Source organism: Camelus bactrianus, chromosome 16 (genome assembly GCF_048773025.1).
Source record: "Camelus bactrianus isolate YW-2024 breed Bactrian camel chromosome 16, ASM4877302v1, whole genome shotgun sequence".
Lineage (NCBI taxonomy): Eukaryota > Metazoa > Chordata > Mammalia > Artiodactyla > Camelidae > Camelus > Camelus bactrianus.
Window position 1 is genome coordinate 8,906,149 of NC_133554.1, and position 14,971 is coordinate 8,921,119.

Below are 14,971 nucleotides of genomic sequence, written 5' to 3' on the forward strand. Positions count from 1 at the left end.
TTTCTGCTGACAAACTGCAACAGAAAATGAACTTACTGACCTTCAGTGAACTTAGATACAATAAAAGACTTGTCTGTACTGATTACACCAACAATCTTAAGCTGGCTTTAATATCAGGTATCAATTCAATATTGAACATTTTCTACATCACATGAACCTGAAACTTGTCCTGTTTAGCTTCTGTTATACTTAGAAGTATTTAATTTGTAAGCAATAACTTTTAAGTCAATTAAATAGAGCTCAAAGTTCAATTAAATAGAGCTCATCGACAAGTTAATTTTAAGACAGAACCAGGAATCTCAATTTTTCTGCTTGAGTTAAAAAAAACAAAAAACTTTTTTTTCCCTTGAGAGCCTAGGTAGGTCATTTACATCTCAAAGGCACAGAAAAAGAAATGCAAATTCCTGCTCTAATTGCTTTTACAAAACCCAACCATCTTTGGGTTTCCGGGATTTTTTTTCAGTTCCCAAACATCCACTTTGGTTTAAAGAAATAACAGTAATAGAAAATAGTGTATATATATATATATATATATATATATATATATATATATATATATATATATATATATATATATATATATATAAAATTCAGTCACATTCATATGCCTCACTTTCAGCAAAACTAGGAAGAGAGAACAGGATTTGGACTCAGGTACCGAAACATTCAGACACACATGAACTCAGGATAAAGCCAAAGACTGCAGAAAGCCTGCTTTGATATAATAGCAGAGCCATTAGGGGCCACTGTTCTCCAGATCTCAGGGAATGCTGAGCCCACACAGTGTTACAAAAAATATATACATATTATTTTCTTTCATTTATGGGCGCATAGCTGAAGATCTCCCAGTTTTGCAAAATATACCCTCTGGGAACTGGAAGATGGAACAGAGCTCTGAATATCCATAATAGCTATTCACAGCTGGTGTTGTCGAATATCAAGCAAACAAATGCAATGCGAAAGACAATCTTGAAGGGTCACAGTTCCCTTGCTCAAAAGGGTGATGCCCAACCAATGTCCCCTCAGTTCAAACGGGGAGAACCCCAACAAGTGCCCCATCAGAGATAAGGAAGCCGAATGAAAGACCAAGGCTAGAAAGGGGAAATTCTGACCAATGCCCTGCCACAGGCCACGCCAGCACAGCAGGGAAGAGTGCTCTGATGTCCTCACGCTTGTGCCCCATCACTCGCCAAAGATGTCTCAACGAGCCAACGCAAGTACTGACACGCACACGTACAAACAACAAACATGGTCCCACAAACCAAAGATCAGACAAGGTGTAGCCCCCAAATTCCACTCCCATTCCATTCCAGAGAGGCCTGGCTCCTGAGGGAAAATGGACCCAGAGTGGATCCCAGGGAGCCCAAAATGACTCACTTCCTGGAAGGGGATGAGCCCAGATGGAGTGGGTAGAATTTCCCCGTCCTATGCAAGCCAGAGTGGCTCACCCTAAAAATGACAAACACGAAAACACAAACAATAAATAAGCCATGGTTGCACAGACACACAATCAGAGGAGGTGCAGTCTGAAATATTCCACTTCTACTCGTAGATAGAGGTCTCCAAACTGATTGGCTCAGATTTTGAAAGAGAATGGACCCAGAGTGGCTCACAATGAACCCAGATGGAGTGGAGAGAATTTCCAGCTGGTGAAAGCTGGAGCAACTCACCCTCAAGCAACACTGAATGTGGATCGCAGCTCAGGACGTTTCTCAGCTCCAAAGCCTCGTGCCAGGGCAGCAGGTGCCTGTCAGGGAGAGTCTCATTTCCCTGTAGTGAGATGAGCTCTGGCAGCCGGTGGGGACCCAGTGAAAAAGCTGTTTCCAGCAGGGGTTGACCAGCCACCAGCACAGACTCCTAGGCTGGCTTCACCAAAATTGTTACTGAACACAAGTTCATGTGCCCGATGCACAGTGAGGCCAAACCAACTGAAATGTTGGGGTTTGGGGCAGAGAGAGATTTATTGCTGGGCCAAGCAAGGAGAATGCATGGCTTATGCTCCCCAAACCCTGAATTCCCTGAAGGGTTTCAGCTGAGCATTTTTAAAGGCCGCTGAGGGAGGGGCATCCCAGTGTCTGTGACCAGCTGTGCATAATTCTCTGATTGGTTAATGGTGCTTAATCCTTAGGCGCCAGAAGGTCTGGGGGCTACATGCTCATGATCATCAAATAGTTAATTTCTTCCACTTGGTGATGGTTTCTAGCATCCGAGAAACTCAGGAAATCTGCCTGAGATACCACAATCTGGGTACTTCAGAGAGGAGCTACACCAGAGGATATGGAGTCCTTCCCAAGAAGGTTACACTTGTTCTAAGTAGCCCACTTGAAAGAGAAAGGAAATTCATCTAGGGTGGATCCATCTGAACACAGTGCTCCTGGAGAACCCCCAATCTTCCACCACTGTTGAGAACAATCCATGCTGCCCTGGGCTTCTTCATTCCCCGCACACCCACCATGTTGCTCTACCATCACCTTGGTCCTGAGAAAGCCACCTTCCACCTCTACCTGATGCCCAGTGACCGCTCCATTCAGAACCTGCTCTGTGCTCAGTCATGGACTGATTTCCTGGCTCACAGAGGCTTTCGGGGGGTGGGTCTCAGCTTCACCACTGTGGGCTCGATTACCTTTTGCTGACCTACCTGCAAATCCAAAGAATCAGTAATATTTCCAGTGTCCATGATCTGAGATTCTGAAGGATTGTTTGTGTCTTTTGAGAACCGAGGAAGTTGGGGAGAGAGTCAGATGAGGGTCAGGCCCTCTCCCCTAGGTTGAAATGATGGCACACCTGATTACTGGCCAGAGGACTCCTAGGGTAAAGGATGTTTGATACAGGAGAAACTTGAAGGATGTGACACATTGTATTTTCCAAAGATGGCTGTACTAAAATTATCTATCTATCTATCTATCTATCTATCTATCTATCTATCTATCTATCTATCTATCTCCCATTCTATGTGCTCCTCTTAAAATATCACAACCCTACTGAGAGGTGGGGTTTAGTTCCTTCCCCTTGAATATGGGTTCAAGGGATATGATTGCTCTAACTATCAGAATATGGTAGAAATGAAACGATGCTATGTGACCTCCAAAACTAGATCATAAAAGGATACAGCTTCTGATTCTCCCTTTCTCTCTCTCCACTCACTCTAGGAATCTAGCTCCTTGTGACAAAGCCACAGCTAAGGTCTCAACCAACAGCCAGCATCAACCACTAGACATTCAACTGAGCAGTCCTTCAGGTGATTCCAGCACTCAGATTTTGAGCCCCTCCAAATGATGCTGAGTGGAACAGAGACAAGCCCTTCACAATGTTAAATGTCTTGAGCAAATTAAATTTTGTCATTGTTGAAGCCACTGAGGTTTAGGATGCTTTGTTAGGTAGCCATAATAATGGGAAGAGTGGGCGACTGGAATTAAGGGAGAACATGGTTTCATGAGAAACTAGGCAGGAGTCAGTTGGAAATGGAGAAGTCACCATGGGGGCGACCTGAGCCCCTGGCTTTGGCAGGATGGGCATCCCAACTGGAGGATGCTTGAGGTTCTTCTGTTCCTTGGACACCAACACCTGGCTCCCGGGAAATTCTGAGTCTGACTGCTGAGAACATGTTAGTCACCACATTCTGTGTTAACTCTTTGTGATGCACAGGGCTTTGTTGAGCTGGCACAAAGGTGTCATTGTGCATGTGATTCAAAACCATCACTCCCACAGAAAGAGGACAGGGCTCCACCAGCAGCAGAACATTCAAAATCAGAGCTGCCCAGAGGTGGGAGGACCTGCCTCGGAGGCAGCCAACTTCTCATCACTCGAAATATTCAAAGATGGGATGGCCATCTGGATGTGGCAGCATTTTAGAGCTCTACTAAAGCAAAACTGACACAATAAACCCTATACAATATTTAATGTGTAAATCTGATGTTTTGCGGGGTGTATACCCACTGTGAAACCATCACCACAATCATAGTAACAAACATACCTATCATCCTTCTAAAGTGTCTTGTGTCCCTTGGGAATCCCTCCTTCCTGTCCATCCTTGTGCCCTCTACTCCCACCCCACCCTCAGGCAACCATTAATCTGCTTTCTTAGATTCATTTGCATTTTATAGAAATTTATAAAAATGGAACCACACAGTACGTACTCTCTTTTGTCTGGCTTCTTTTACGTACTGTCATTATTTGGAGAGTCACCTACCTTGTCCGGTGTATTAGTAGTTTGTCCTTTTCGTTGTTGTATAGTATTCCATCACATGGATGTACCACAATTTGTTTATCCATTTATCTATTAATGGGTATTTGGGTTGTTTCTGGTTTGGGGCTATTACACATAAAGCTTCTGTGAACATTTGCGTACAAATCTTTATATGGACTTGTGCTTTTATTTCTCTAGGGACAGCACCTAGGAGTAGAATGGCTGGCTTTATACTCCTGTCTGCCAGCACCCTGAGGACCTAATGGGGAGGGTATCAGTGTGTAGGTGTCTCACTGGAAGGATGCTGACCATCAATTAAATCCTATTATTCTTTACAACACAATACCTCACTCTGCTTTCCCAGTTGCGGCTGATATTCTGAACTGTCTGTCTGATTCAGCCTCTGCAGAGATCAAACATTTAGGAAGGGAGGAAGGGAGCAGCAGTGCTCTGGCTCTGTGGGTTCATGTAAGTGGGAGAGACTGGGTGCCTACCTGCTCCTAATACAGACTCAGCTTTCCCCTTCCCTACACCCACTTCAGAGGGACTCAGAGCTGCAGTGCCCGCCCCTTTCCCGGGTTCTACAGTGCCAATAGGCATCTTTTGAAACTTTGCAGGCTTGGTGTCAGCTTTCCCCAAGGGATGAAGCTTGTATCATCTGCTTTCCATCTTCTAAAATTTTTGTTGACATTTGTGAATGAAAAATGTTGCCTACCATATCAGGAAACAAAGGATGTTGCAGCCATCAAGCCACAGCTGCCACCAACAGTGAGCCCTGGATGTCTCCTGCCAAGCCCTCAGCCACTGCAGCCACCCCTATCCCCAGAGGGGACTCAGGATGGGAAAGAACATGATACTGGCTCTGGCTAGCTAAGATGCACATCAAAGGAGTGATTTCAATGAGCCCAGACTCTTGCATCTTCCTATACATAGAAAAGTGCTAAATTTCTAAATTTGAGATGTCCCCAGACTTGAAGTCCTCAGACTGCTGAATAAAACATCATTCTCAACTTTTAAGTTGCATGATTTTTTTCAGTTGATACATCTCTCATTTGTTGTATTTTTTTTTTTTTGATTCTCTCATGGCCTCCTTCTCCACCATCTCCTGGCTCTAGGAACCCACCTCAACTTCAGAAACAATGAAGCACAATTTGGACTAATAGAAAAACCAAGCTCAATGTGGACAAGTGAAAAACAAATCTGTTTTCGCCCCTATTCACAAGCCATTCAAGACCCCCAAGGTATCCATTTCCATTGTCCGTCTCCAGCCAGAGGTGGCCAGTCCCATGTCCCCCCTACTCCTCCTTGCATCTGGGTGGCACAGGGAGGGCTCTAGGCTTGGCTCCTGTGGCCATCAGACCAGGTTCTTGGGTTAGGCTTCTACAAGATCCACAGAAGTCCTGCCAGCTCCAGGCAGACATTCCCTGAGATGCTGTCCTCCCAGCTGGACAGCTGGCCCGTGGAAGCCAAGGAAGGCAGTCTGGGTGCCTGTGGGCATGGACATATAATGCCCAGCAAAGGCATCATTGAAGTTCCATAGCTTTAGGGCAAGAAAGCAACTCAGATGGCAACTTGTTTATAGATGAAGAAACAGACACAAATTGTGAGGAGGCAGACCCAGGACTCACGACAGGTGTTCAGACAACTGCCGAGCTTTTCAGGAACCCCCTCTGGTCTCCTCCAGTGCCCCACATCTCCCAGAGCTCCAAAATTAGGTGAGGATGGGTCTCCTTCAGGGCTTGATAGAGGCGATCTTTGCAGGCCCAGTCCCAGGACCGGCTGAAGCTGAACAGCTTCCGCATCTGGCCCGGCTTGGTGGCCTCAGCCCGGACCCCTTCGTACTGCTCCTCACTCAGCACCTGCCCGTGCAGCTTGTCTAGGATGGGGTCCACGGATGTCACTCGAGCCACCAGCTGCTCCCGATACTGGTCCACAAAGTGAAGCAAGCCCGGGGCATCTGGGGGTGATGGGGAGGCTGGAAACGAACGAAGAAGGGCTCCTACCACAGCCTCTACCTCCGATCCCCCACCTGTTTCTCTCCACTCACCTCACCTGCATCCCTGGCTTCCTTCTCCCAGGTAAAGGTGTCTGAGGCACCAGGAAGGCACCTCTGCCCTCCCTCACATCAGCACCCAGCCTAGCATTCTGCTTGAGCTAGGGGTGGGGGTGGGGTTCTTGATGGAAGCATCTGAGGTGGTCCAGTGGGAGGTGCCAGGGCCCCCATGGGAAGAGGAAGGGGCATGGGGAGGGACCGCCCTGGGGCACACGACGCTCTCCACGGCCTGATCCCTTGTGAGGTTGGCAATGACAGAGCCCCTTCCTTTTCTCTCTTCCCTCCCCTTCAGGACCAGACAGTACAGCCCAGACTGGCTGCCACAGGCTCTTGTGGCCTCTAACAGCTCTCACTGACCTTTTGGGCCTGGATGGACCAGAGTGGCTGAACACCTGAGATCTCCTGGAGGAAAACAGAGATGAAGAAGCATCTGTAACAGGGATGGTTATTCATACACGTGATAATCCTTGAAACTCCTGCCCATTTATTTCTGAGATTGTTTGATTCTGAGAACAAGATACAGACGAAGTCTGATAGAATCTGGAGTAAAAGCTGGGAGGGCCTTCAGAGATTATCTAGGTGAATATGGAGAAGCGGGGGCCCAGAGGCAATAATCAGAGAGAGAGACAGAGAGAGAAAAGACACCCAAATGAGCTACAGCAATTTCTCTCTCAACATCCCAGAAATGGTTTAATCCAGTCTTGACCTGAAGGGAACCCTGGTGGAGAACTAACCAGGGTTTAGACAGCTTAAACTATTTGAGATGTCCTTCTTCTGAGCAGAAATCTATCTCCATGCCCTTGTGTGGTCTTCTGGATTCCCACAGATCAAATCTGCTCTGGATTTTGATTTCAAAATCAAGACCAAGAAAACCTTAGCACCTGGGATTGATGGGTGAATTTCAACAGGAAAATAAATAGCAGCAATGAATGAAGGGGCTTAATCAATTACTTGCAGAAGGAGAGGAAGGGGCTGTCCACAGCAGCTCGTGTGGACAAGACCCGGGAATCTGAGCAGACTCAAGGTCAGTGTGACCTGACAGCGTGTGGTAGTGGGAACAGGGAGAGGGGGGCTCCAACTGTGGTTCTGGGAGCATGGGGTTCACTTGGATGGAGGGAGGAGGGTGTTCCACATCCTCCATGCTGACGGACAGCCTTGGGGTCCATCCTGACTCAGCTGCAAATGGGAGCATCTACTGGGGAAGGTGACCCAGATGGCAAAGAATTTAAAAACCAAAATATAAGAGGAATGATGGGAGGAAGTGGAGATGTTTAACTTGCCTAAGAGCAGACCTAAGGGAGGCCTTGATCACAGTCCTTAAGTAACTGAAGGGCTTTCCCCTGGAGGAAACAGATTCTTCTGTCAGCTCCGAGGGACAGAATTAAGATGGAGATGAAGAAGAAATTGGCTTAATATGAGGAAAAAGAATAATATTGCTACTACTTATTAGGGACCACTGTGTGAGACATGAACAGACATTATTTTGTTTAATCTTTCCAACAATCCTACAAGTTAGGCATTGTGAGCCTCGTTTTACATATGAGGAAACTGAGACTCAAATGAGTTAAGTAATTTTCCCAAGCTCACCCAGTCAAGGAAAAGCCAGAGTGGGGCCAGTGAATTCTCCACCTTTCACTGTACCCAAGCCAAGACTGAGTAATTTACAATAGCCAAGACATGGAAGCAACCTGAATGTCCATCAACAGATGACTGGATAAGGAAAATGGGATATATACACACACACAATGGAATACTACTCAGTCAGAAAAAAGAATAAAATAATGCCATTTGCAGCAACATGGATGGACCTGGAGATCGTCATTCTAAGCGAAGTGAGCCAAAAAGAGAAAGGAAAATACTGTATGCTATCACTTACATGTGGAATCTAAAAAAAAAAATGACACAAATAAACTTGTTTACAAAACAGAGACAGACTTACAGACATAGAAAACAAACTTATGGTTATCAGGAAAGGGTTGAGGGGAAGGAATCAATTAGGAGTTTAGGATTTGCAGATACTAACTACCACATATAAAATAAACAACAAGGTCCTACTGTATGGCACAGGGAACTATATTCAATACCTTGCAATAGCCTATAATGAAAAAGAGTATGAAAAGGAGTATGTGTGTGTGTATATAAATATACATACATTTATAGCTGAATCATTAGAAATGCTGTATAGAAATTAACATGACATTGTAAATTGACTATAATTTCAATGAAAAAAAAAGTCCATTCTCTTTCTACCACAGTGTGACATCTGTCACAGCAGCTCAGGCAATGTGATCATATTTTAATAGCTGACAAGGGCTGGCTGTCCCAGGAAGGGCTGCTCAGGAGGTTCTCGTCCTTGGGGGGTGTTGGTGTTGGACTAAGAGACTGTAAAGTTTCTCCCTTCCATGAAAGTTCATTATCTGATTCCTTCTTGTCTACCTTGAAAATAATCTGAATGATCCAGGTTAGAGTAACTCACATTGCAAAAACTGACTTATCTACACAACCATATAACCATCTAGTTCTTACTGTTTCATTGAATATCCAAGCTATCGTGAGAAACTGCCAAAAACCTTGTGGGTGTCAAAATCTATTAATTCAAGGGCAGTGTGGAGACATCATGGTGCCAGAGAGAGAACACGGGACTTAGAGTCAGGTTAACTTGACTTCAAATTCTTTTCTGTTGTGTAACCAGAAAAAGCTACCTAACTCCCCACTGGACTGTTTCTTCTCATCGGCAAATTGTGATAATACAAACTGCTGCCTCCCCCCAACCCCTACCCACCCTGGCAACACACACGTCCGCACTTTAATCGACTTTCTCTTTCCCACCTCTGTGCCCCTTGTCTTGACTTTACCTGGTTTCACCAAGGTTTCCCATACCACGGTCCCATCTTTCTTGTTTCTCATCTGTAGCCTGATCCCCGACCTCAAATGGCCAACATAGAACTCAGAGAACAGCTGGGCTTCTCTGGGGCTCCGATAGCAGAGCTCCAGCTCCTGCAGAAAGAATCACCGTGGGAGAAGCCACCATCCGTCCTGCAGGTGAAGTCTTTCCCCAGCCGACACCTCCTTGGCCCTGCTCAGCCCCACTCCGATGATTTCCTGGACTGAAATCAACTTCAACCTTCAGACACTGCTCTTTTCCTCATTTCCCACAAACCCTGAATCAGAAGGATAAGCACAGGCTGATGCCCCATGAATGAGTCAGGATTCATCCTTGAATGGAGTGTTCACACATCCCAAACCAGATCCTCTTCCTCCATCTCCTCCCTCCCTGCTGAACGAGTCCCTGCTATTTAAGCAGTTGCGGCTTTATCCTTGTCGGGTCTGCTCTGACTAAAGACGTGCTGAGGTTCCCAGTCATAGAATTGCCCCTGCCTTCCGACAGCACCCAATCTAGAGCAAATCTCCATTTCCTTAGACCTTCCCCCAAATTACCCAACCAAGGCAGGGTAGATGCTATAATAGGTTCTTCCTGACACCTTTGTGCTGAGAGGCCCCGTGGTTTCCTGTGGTGTGTGGTCTCCCACCGCCATGAGTCCTAAACCCCGTGTGTTCAGCTCCATGTAAGTTCATTGTGGGTTTTTTTTTTTAATTTAATTTTGGGGGGGGGATTAGGTTAGTTAGTTAGTTAGTTAATTAATTAATTTTTGATGGAGGCAATGTGGCTTGAACCCAGAACCTCATGCAAGCTAGGCACGCACTCTGCCACTGAGCTATACCCTCCCTTTCATGGTGCTTTTGATTGGAGGGCTGGACACCCTATAGCCCAACTCTTCTCAGCGCCCCCAAGTCAAATCCCACTGTTGTCCTCATCCTGAATGTGACCCTCCCCCCAGCTTCCTTTTTCTCCCAATCTTTGAAGCATTCTGCCCACCCTGAATCCCACTCCCAGTCTGTGCCCAACCCCAGTTTAACCCGCCCCTGGGAAAGATCTGAGAGCTGCCCGCAGCTATCCATCCGCAAGCATGACCTCGGGCCCCGGGGAGGGCGGAACATCTGGGCCGCTCACCTCAGGCATTATTTCCATCCTCTCTGAACCAGACACAATGTAGCGGGAGCCCATGTAGAGCGGGGTCAGCGGGGGCGGCTTGTGTATCCGCACGAACTGGAATTTCTGTTCTTCATCATCTATGGCCTGAGGAAAGTACCGAACAACCATCAAAGGGCCTGAGGAAAGTACCGAACAACCATCAAAGGAGGAGGCGTGCCTGGCTCAGAGATACCTCCCTTGGAATCTGGTCTGAACAAAATGAGATTGTGCTTCTGTGTGTCGGGGGGTGGGGGTGGGGGGCTACACCACCCCTGCTGGCCCCTCAACCCCCTTGCACTGCTACACAGAGCGCCCCACGCTTGGCCTCTGCTAATTCTGGGTGGGAATTGGGGCACTGTTGGAGAGGACGGGGAAACGGTGGAAAGGAGACAGTTCTAAGCATGGAGACCTCCCATCCTTTTAACTCCTGGAAAGAGGCTTGTCCAGAGGTGAGTGATGGACCAGCAAAGCCAGCTGGAGGAGACCTTAGGGATCCAGACCCACCCATGGCTGAGCAGGGGCAGGATTATTCACCCACTTCGAGGTCCCCACTTATAAAAGGCCCATCCTCATTCCCAGTTGACCCATCTCAGGGACCCTCTGGTTGCATTTCATGTTTCCTGTCAGCCCAGCCTTTCTGGCTCTTAGCATCACCTTCTGAATGGAGCAGTCGCTGGGGATCAGGTAGAGGTGGAAGGTGACTTCTTCAGGATGGAGGTGATGGTACAGCAGCACGGTGGAGGTGATGGGAATGAAGCGCAGGGCGGCATGGACCACTCTCAGCAGAACTCCCATGGGGGAGAAGCTGGGGTTTTCCAGGACTGTGTAGCAGGGTGCCACCCTGGCTGGCTTCTCCAGGAGCATCCCCTCCGCTTTGAAGTGGGCCACATGGAACAGAGGGATGTCCACGCAGTTCCCTGCCGAACAGTGGATTTGAGAGGCAAGGACTTAGTGCCCTCAAGGAGTGAGGCTCGGCTAGGGGAGGGAGGTCCCGGGTGCAGGCTCAGTGGCCTTCCTGGGGGACCCAGCCAGGGAAGGCAGCATGTCTGGGGCTGGGGCCTTTTGTGGCTGCGGGCAATCCTGTCTCTAGGGTGGGAACATTGCAGGAACGCCTGCAGCCAAACCCACACAGGAGCCCAGCCTCTGGTCCTGGAGCCAGGAAAGTTACTGATCCCACGTTTACCCATGCTGGTGTGGTTCTCTTTCTCCAGGGACCCCTGACCCCACCTGCTTACTGTAGGAGTGTTTCTGTGTCAGGGCCTGGGGCCCACAGCCTCACAGCCCTTTATTAAACAAAAGTGCTCAATGAACTGTTGTTCCAGAGAAGCAACAATTTCGAAGCATGTGTGGTTCCTAGCCATCTAGGGCAAGTGCATTCCTGGGATGGGTAGCGGGGGAGAGGGAGTGTAAGCAGATGGGGGGGGGGGGTCCCTGGAGAAAGAGAACGAGGCATGGCTTTCTTGACATAAAAGAGAAGCCATTTTTGGCTTAAGCCATTTTGTGATCTGGCCACAAAGCTTGTCTTTGAACAAGTCTCAGTAATAATGATCTCAAGGGAGCAAAAGAACTGTTATTAAGCCAGGGAAGTAACAATAGCAAAGGTAACAAATGAGTTGTACAGACTCTCAGTTCTGTTTCAATGGTGAAGACTAGCCTGAAGCGCTTTCTTGAGCTGTTCTGCAGAATTTAAACCCCGCAGGCAGCAGGCGCTGAAACCAAAGGGATGATGGTGGTGACCTTTCCTGACCCTTGGGAATTCGATCAACTAAAGCGCCTTCATGAATATGCATGAACCCTTAGCTTAAAGCTTCCCCAGTTTTGCTGTTTGGGGAGACACTGCTTTGAGAAAGATCCCGTGTTCTCCTTACCTGTTGCAAGTAATAAATTCTTTCTTCTCCCTGTCTTCGGCTGGGTTGTGTCTTTTGGCTCCACACCCACCAAGAGGCAAACCCAGTTTTCAGGTAATAGTGGGAGAAAACCCACCATGGGAAGTTACTTGACGTAGGACCTCCCCAATGATGAAGAAGAAACAGCCAGCACCGGAGTCCTAAATCAGGCCTGCATTAGGCAGTGAGGTCACTGTGGCCAGGACAAGAAACAGCTGCAGTGCGGAGAGCAGGCGGCAGGCATTCCGGGAAGGGCCCTGGTTTCCTGGCGGGGCCTGGGCACCTGGAGCTACAAGCAGCCTTTGTGTATTTTGCCTCTAGCTCTGAATTCAGAATCCAAAGGGAACAAGTTCTGTCCAGCCGCAGTGTGAAGTCCAGGATGTGGTCTAGAGAAGGCTGGTGGGATATGGGCTTGGGCAGGCCTTGGGGGCGTGTGGGTTTGGCTCTCATCCTGGGGTTAATAGGACCTGGGTTAGGATTCCCAGCTCTGGTCAAGCATCTTCACATCTCTGAGCTTCAGTTTTCTCACTGGTGCATCAGGGGAAAACCATAGCAGCTGCCTCGCTAGGTCGTTGTGAAAATCAAGATGATGTGAATGTAAATGGAACTGCCTTGCCTGCTATCAGGCACAGACGGCTGATCATCGTTCACAGTTATCATTAGCCACGTCCCAGCAGCCCTCCGCCAGGGCCACCAGCTTGGTGAATTCACTCCTGTCCAGATTTGGTCTTCGGCCCAGCAGGCTTAGGCTGGACTCCTGTGCACTTGGAGGGGGACCTCTTCCTTGGGCCAGTCCCATTTCCCAGACTGACCAGGGCGTGGCTAGGGTGTCCTCACAACACGGAGGGGGACGCTGTTATTAGCGCCACTTGTCACATGATGCACCAAGAAGTTAAGTAATTTGTTTAGACTCTCCGAGTTGGGAAGCAAGTTCTTTCGCTGGGAGCCAAACTCCGGCAGCCCATACTGGTAACCACTGTGCAAGACAGCTCTCTGTGCTTCCACCTTTACACAGTGGGGGTCCAGTGTCTCTCCCTGAGCGGGGAAAGTTGCTCTATGCTTCAGCAACTCACCTGAGCCTGGAAGGTGCTGATGACACACTCAGCAGGAAGGGCAGGGCCGGCAGGGCCATGGGATCAGGCCACAGGGCCAACCCCCTCTCATTGTCTCTAAGGAAGCCAAGAGTTCCTCCCTCAGAACATCACCACCCAAAGCCCCTTTCAGGCCCATTCTTACCACCATCACTTTGCCTCCACCCCTCCCTCTTGCTTACCTTGGAGGGCCACAAAGTGAGGGAGGTACAGAGCTGCCACGGCTCCTGGCTCAGCCTTGATGTCAAACAGAGGCCCTGCAACCATCCAGCCGTGTGGTGGGACAGTTCTGTTCAGGAACTGGTCCCAGGCACAGAATTCAATTTCAACGGTCACTGGCCCTCTCACCACGAAGCGGAGACCCGTGCTGGGCCAGTGGTAGAAGCCGGCCATGGGGAAGTGGACTCTGGGAAGAAGAGGGAGCAGTGGACACTGAATTACTCTACACAAACTCACTGAGCCCTTACTGGAGGCCAGAGCCTGTGCCGGGCACTGCGGATCCAGTAGAATGCCTGTAGACCCAGATGCTGGAGTCAGAGGGTTTGAGTTTGAGTCCCGGCTCCTCTGCTCTCTGACTGTGGATCCGTGAACAAGTACTTGAACCCCCGCCCCAATCTCCATCTCAGTTTCCCCACCGGTAACACAGGATCATAACATCACCCATCACAGGGCCGTGAGGAGTCAGTGACCTAATGCGTGCGCACAGCTTCATATGCGCTGGGGATGGCTGGCCATTTTTATAATGATGATACTGATGATGATGATACAATAGGAAAGTGTTCTTGTTTTTAAAGGGCCTATTTGCCAATAATTAATGGCATTTTGCATGATAACATTAATGATAAACCCCGGGAGCCGAAAACAACACTTCGCAGGGTTCTTAAGTGACTGTCCCAAGTTTCCCCATCCGGTAAATCATGGGGTCGAGGATGCCAGCTTCTGTAGGTGTTCAGTTGGGGGTTATCTCCCAGCTGAGGTAACGTCTATGATGGTGAGTGGCAGTGTGTTATGTGGGAGGTCATGACAGGGGTCACAGACAAGTATTACTCATGGCTGGAGACCCCGGGAAGGCAGGGCTGCCGTATTTATCTCAGGGCCCCCAGTTACTGGTACGGTACTTCGCACCTGGTGGATATTAATTAAATAGAAGCATACAGATGAAAGGAGATTTAGATGCTATTTAAGAGACATGACAAGCCACATACGAGTGGACTTCATTTGATTAGAACAAAGCATTTGCAGAGACACACTCAGACAGTGGAGCACGTTCAAATAAGGGGCGGGGTGTCAGATGACACGAAAAGACCCACGGTAAACGTTGTTAGATGTGAACATGGCACTGTGGTTATGGAAGAAAAGGTCTTTATTTGTACTTTTTAAAATGTCTCCCAAAATATTTAAGGATAAAATCACCTGACACCTGGGATTTAAAATACTGTAACAACAAAAGAGGGGGAAAGTGAATAGTTGAAACAAATTGGGCAAAATGGTGGTTGAATCCGGGTAATGGGTATATATGGAAGTTCCCTGGACTCTACTTTTGTGTATGTTTGAAAATTTTCATACCAAAACCTCTTTTTCCATAATAAAAGGACCGATCCAGTATCTCAGTCCTACCCCTGCCTGGTGGCTTGGAAAAGGGGTGGGGACCCAGTGGGCTGTGAGTGGGGTACAGACTGTCTGTGGGGACTCAGTGTGAGGCTGGTTGGGTGGGGGGCACGC

At 48.2% G+C, this 14,971-nt stretch overlaps 1 protein-coding gene across 11 annotated transcripts in view; it reads right to left on the minus strand.

Annotated features, from left to right (window-relative positions):
* Positions 1 to 5,366: 5,366 nt before the first annotated feature.
* Positions 5,367 to 14,971, minus strand: part of NLRP1 (NLR family pyrin domain containing 1) — a 29,086-nt gene continuing 19,481 nt past the window's right edge. For 6 of the 11 annotated variants that reach the window (XM_074342438.1, XM_074342433.1, XM_074342437.1 and 3 more), the window contains 6 exons: positions 13,432 to 13,655; positions 10,927 to 11,189; positions 10,252 to 10,377; positions 9,095 to 9,236; positions 6,597 to 6,641; positions 5,367 to 6,161 (listed from right to left, as the gene is read on the minus strand). In XM_074342438.1, the coding sequence (XP_074198539.1) occupies positions 5,824 to 6,161; positions 6,597 to 6,641; positions 9,095 to 9,236; positions 10,252 to 10,377; positions 10,927 to 11,189; positions 13,432 to 13,655 (1,138 nt within the window). In that variant the 3' untranslated portion in view covers positions 5,367 to 5,823. Of the gene's footprint in view, positions 6,162 to 6,596; positions 6,642 to 9,094; positions 9,425 to 10,251; positions 10,410 to 10,926; positions 11,190 to 12,272; positions 13,328 to 13,431; positions 13,656 to 14,971 lie in introns of those variants that run through there. The other 5 variants (XM_074342436.1, XM_074342441.1, XM_074342440.1 and 2 more) reach the window with 5 other exon arrangements.